This window comes from Gymnoscopelus microlampas, assembly GCF_963454915.1.
Source record: "Gymnoscopelus microlampas genome assembly, chromosome: 3".
Taxonomy (NCBI): domain Eukaryota; kingdom Metazoa; phylum Chordata; class Actinopteri; order Myctophiformes; family Myctophidae; genus Gymnoscopelus; species Gymnoscopelus microlampas.
Genome location: NC_139940.1, coordinates 6,896,607 through 6,901,606, shown reverse-complemented (window position 1 = coordinate 6,901,606; position 5,000 = coordinate 6,896,607). Strand labels below are relative to the sequence as shown.

The 5,000-nt window shown below is 42.4% G+C and overlaps 1 protein-coding gene across 1 annotated transcript in view; it reads right to left on the bottom strand.

The window, feature by feature from the left end:
• Positions 1–5,000, bottom strand: part of LOC311038265 (rho guanine nucleotide exchange factor 2-like) — a 99,649-nt gene that overhangs the window by 26,703 nt on the left and 67,946 nt on the right. The window contains 1 exon segment of the mRNA XM_084047669.1: positions 1,392–1,459. Within this exon segment, the coding sequence (XP_083903795.1) occupies positions 1,392–1,459 (68 nt within the window).

Sequence of the window (5,000 nt, the reverse complement as noted above, 5' to 3'; positions counted from 1 at the left end):
GCAAGTAGTTCCAGATATTTAGCATGGGTTAAATACACAGGGATCATTGAGGTTTTACTCAACTTAGACAGCTGGTACAGTAGGGATGGAACGATTTAACAAATTAACCGTCTACACAGGAAATAAACCACTTTATTTAGGATGTAATGGGATCAGCGGTGTTACATACAGTATACGGTATGATGCCGTTGATGCACTTTTATTTGTTAACTCTCTCAGTGCCAGACCCCGAGTTATCCCGAGTTTTTACTGAATACCCTCCCTGCCAGAACGAAAAATCCCGAGTTTTTTTTTTGAAAAAAGTGTTCAGAACCCAAGATATCATTATCTGAAGATGTGCAGCTCCATCCACTCCTTGTTTAACTTAGAACTGAAAAAGGCTGTATCTCGCTTCCTAAGCACTTTTTTTTTTACTTTGAAAAAAAAAAAAATGTTGGCACAGTTCGCAATATTTTTTTTATTTCATTGGCACTGAGAGAGTTAATTAATTAATTTTTAAAACGTCCAGAACCCAAGATAACGTGATCCAAAGATTTACTGCTCCATTCACTTCTCGGCTAGCCTCGACCTCCAGGCTTTTATTTTTTTGGTTTTGCTAAAAAAATAAAAGCCTGGACCAGCGCGTCGGCGTTCCGGGTATAGGAAGTGTTTCATTTCCCCAACCAACCAGAGTGCAGTGGGCGTCGCTCCAAATGTTGTGTTGACGGGTCGGGGTGCTGACGGACAGATCGGTGAACCAATGGGATCACACGCGTTCTCTCTGCGGAGTTAAACCCGCCCCCTCTATGCCAGATATGAGCCACGCTACGGCAGTCTAGTTCTTGGTTAAAGTATTACTTAAAAATCCTGTATATCGGCTCCTGTGTATATATATTTTTTTACTATGTATTTATTTTATTTTTGGGCGAGACATGCTATTTTCAAAGGTGGAATAAAGGGAACGGGAGGTCGCGATGACATTTTCTTTTTTTTGGGCGGAAGCACAGTGAAAGCCTCTGTGATTACCAGCAACCATCAGGGGATCGATCATACCGGAGATAAATATTCTGTGACTACTCGAAAATCTAAGAAAAAAACCGAAAAATCTCTGGCACTGAGGCAAACACAGCCAGACAATAAGTCTGGCACTGAATGAGTTAACCCATTAAGACCTGGAACGCATCTGTGTCACTTTAGATTTCTTTGGCTATTCAAAAATAGCAGATCTACAAGCGCATAGCGCGGCAGCGAGTGCCGCGCTATGAGCTTGTAGATCTGCTATTTTTGAAAAAGAAAAAAAAACGTTTTTTTTTCTTCCAAAAACTGTTAGGATTTAGATGTTTTTAAATAATGGCCTCAGGTCTTAATGGGTCAAAAAGACTGATGAAGGTTCACTTCAATGAATGTCTCACCCTCTGTTTCATCTTGGTACAGTTGTCCAGCGTGTCTCTGCAGCGGTTGTGTATGGTGACGTTACAGGCTGGAAATACAAACACACACACACACACACACACACACAATTTACATAATTATTAACATTATTATACTCATATTATAGGACCAGAATAGATAAACTATCGAGCTTGTTTATGATTTTGACTGATATGTACAATATTATGTTATGTTTTTTATCAAACAGACAGAGGAGGACATGACAGAGAGACATAATTAATTATAACCAACAATAACCAACTGTGTGTGTGTGTGTGCGCGTGTGTGTGTGTGTGTGTGTGTGTGTGTGTGTGTGTGTGTGTGTGTGTGTGTGTGTGTGTGTGTGTGTGTGTGTGTGTGTGTGTGTGTGTGTGTGTGTGTGTGTGTGTGTGTGTGTGTGTGTGTGTGTGTGTGTGTGTGTGTGTGTGTGTGTGTGTGTGTGTGTGTGTACTCTTCTTATATCTTGTTTCTGTTCTGGTTTGATTCTACAATCACAGGAAGGACGGGTGTTCACTGATCTAGGATCTTACTATAGGTTGATTGTGAGGTCAATCACTGATCTAGGATCTGATCCTTGTGCTCCTTACTATTGGTAAGGGTGTTTCACAGCTGATCAGCAGTCAGTCAGTAGAGCTTTATTGGCAGTTATGTTTTAGACATTTCCTAACAGCAGATCTGGTGTCAGCCCAGAAACACACAGCTGCCTTTGTTCCCATAACCGCCCTGAAATTAACGTGCACACGCACACACACACGCACATGCTCACACACGCACACACACACACACACACACACACACACACACACACACAACATGTACTCTTAACACACACACACACACACACACACACACACACACACACACGCTCACACACACACCATGTGGCATGTACTCTTAACACACACACACAAGCACGCACACACACAACAACTGACTGAGGCACATCACACCACATGGAACCACTCAACAACACTGCAGCTATTAAATGGACTGGTTCCTGTTTAGAACCACAGCTCTCTCTCTCTCTCTCTCTCTCTCTCTCGCTCACCCTCACACACACACACACACACACACACACACAGTTTAAAATAACTGTTTTCTAGGGCGTGTTCCTTTATAAAGGGTGTCTTGTAATCATCTGAAAGCGGTTGTGTTTACCATGTGCAGAGCTTTTTCTCTGCCATTCGGGTCCTCCTGAGGGACAGAGCTTACTACTCATGACCTCAGGATAACCCCCCCCCCCCCACCCCCTAAGCTGAGCTCTTCATTCTACTAGGTATTTGGTTCATGAGGTGGGGTCCGGGGACCCCCACAGGGGGAGGCTTGAGGGGGGTTACAGGAAAATTACAAACAGTTTGAACACTTATGACCTATTGTATATTGTCGGCTATTCGAAAATAGCCAACCTGCTATTTTCCAGACAAATGGTCTCTCCCGTCGGTCCCTGGAACTGGAACTAATTATTTTCAAATGGGGGTCTGCAGCCTATCAATCACATATCAATCATCATTCAGCTGTCATATCAGTCATCATTGACATGACAATGTTTGAGAACCACTGTCCACTAGGTTAGCGGTTCTCAAACCTTTTCATGTCAAGGACCCCCAAATTGACACTTATTAGCCTGTGGACCCCCATTTCAAAAGATATGCCAGGGACCCCCCATAAGAGAAGATTTTTTTACGGCTCTAGCAGCGATTCTCAACCATTTTCATTTCAAGGACCCCCAGTTTGACATGCATTAGGGCTACAGACCCCCATTTAATGGCATTTCTATCACTTGGACCGCAATTTATATTGTAAAATCTATGTCAATTTAACTCTCAGAGTTACAGACCCATAAGAGTCCATTTGGTGCCTAATCTATCATTTAGCTGGGGACCCCCTGGAACTCCCTCAAGGACCCCTGGGGGTCCCCGGACCCCACTTTGAGAACCACTGTCCTATAGGTACCAGTGATAGGGTGTTCTGGCGATCTGGATCGATCCATCGAGTTAGCAGGCCAAAGATCCTGTCTAATAAAGCCCCCTGTCTAAAGTGTGTGGGGGTGTTGATCTCTGAAAGAGATCTCTCTCACGGCTATTGATTGCTCTTATAGCTCCCATGGATGGTGACGGTTTGAAGGTTTCAGTGGTTGTTGCTATATTGTTGTTGTATTGCTGCTGTTATTGTTGTCGTCCATCTTTGTTTCTCTCTCCCCCCTCCTCATCTTTCTCGCTCTTTCGTGTCTCTCCCTGCACAACGTGGTCAAGGCAGATGGCCGCCCACCCTAGTGCCTAGTTCTGATCGGGGTTTTTCCTTCCCCAGTGTAGTGCTGATTTCGTCGACTAAAACTATGACGAAAAATGTTCGTCGACTACCTTTTTTCACTGACGAAAACGAAATAAAAACTACGCTATGATGACTAAAACTAAGAGTAAATATATTGACAATTTCATCAGCAAATAAAAACTAGACTAAAATGTTATGGAGGGACTATAGTGGAGAAGAGATCCAGTAGAACTAAGACAAGTTATTTCATGGTTGGTTGCGCTCGGATCTTACGCTCTGAAAATAGCAGAAAGTAGTGGCTATTTTCAGCATGCAACCAAGCGTAAAATCAGCCATTACGACACCATCAAGGCACCGCCAACATACATTTTAGTCGACTAAATCAACTGTAGATTTAGTCGACTATAATCTTGTGATATTTAGTTGACTAAAAGTAGACAAAAACATTTCAGATGACTAAAATATGACTAAAACAAAATGGGATTTTATTCAAAAGACTACAACTAAAACTGAATCAAAATTTGCTGTCAAAATCAACACCGCCCCAGTGTCACTAAATGCGTGCTGCTCACCGGGGAAAACGATGGGTCTCTCTGCTCTATGTGTAAAGTGTCTTGAGACAACTTGTGATTTGGCACACTATAATCTAATCAAGTTGAATTGAATTGGCTGAGCATCAGCATCTGTTCAAACACATGGCCACCCATCAGCCTAACCAGGCGCCTGAGCACTCTCTGCTCTAAGTCCAACACGTTTGAACTTTGACCCGGTTTGCACGGACCTTTCAAAAGAGCAACCAATGCTCTTCCAGCGTGAGGTAACACACGCTAGAGTATCAATAACCACTTCCAACCTCTTCAGGAAACACTACCCTGACCCTTCCTCTTAGCCTTACCTACTTGTTGTCAATTATTTGTACGAGCTCTTGTTTTTATTGGATCTTGTTTATTCGATACACTTATTTGTTTTAGCTCTTGCTCATTTGATTTTCCTATTTGTCTCATCTGTTTAAGTAAGTACTTAGCTAGCTGATATATTGCACTTTTACGTTAGCGCTAGGTATACTCTTAGTTGCTTGTTTTAGAAGAGAATGCACTTAAGACTTCTGGTGATTAGTAGATTTCTTGCCTACCTATGTTGAATGCACTTCTTGTAAGTCGCTTTTGGATAAAAGTGTCTGCTAAATGACTGTAATGTAATGTAAACGTGTCCTTATTTTGGGCACGTCAATACAGGCAAACATTTCCGCAAATTTCACTATTTGTCAGACGACAAAGTATAGGCTAGTAGTATATAGTGGTCAATGACTAGGACAATGG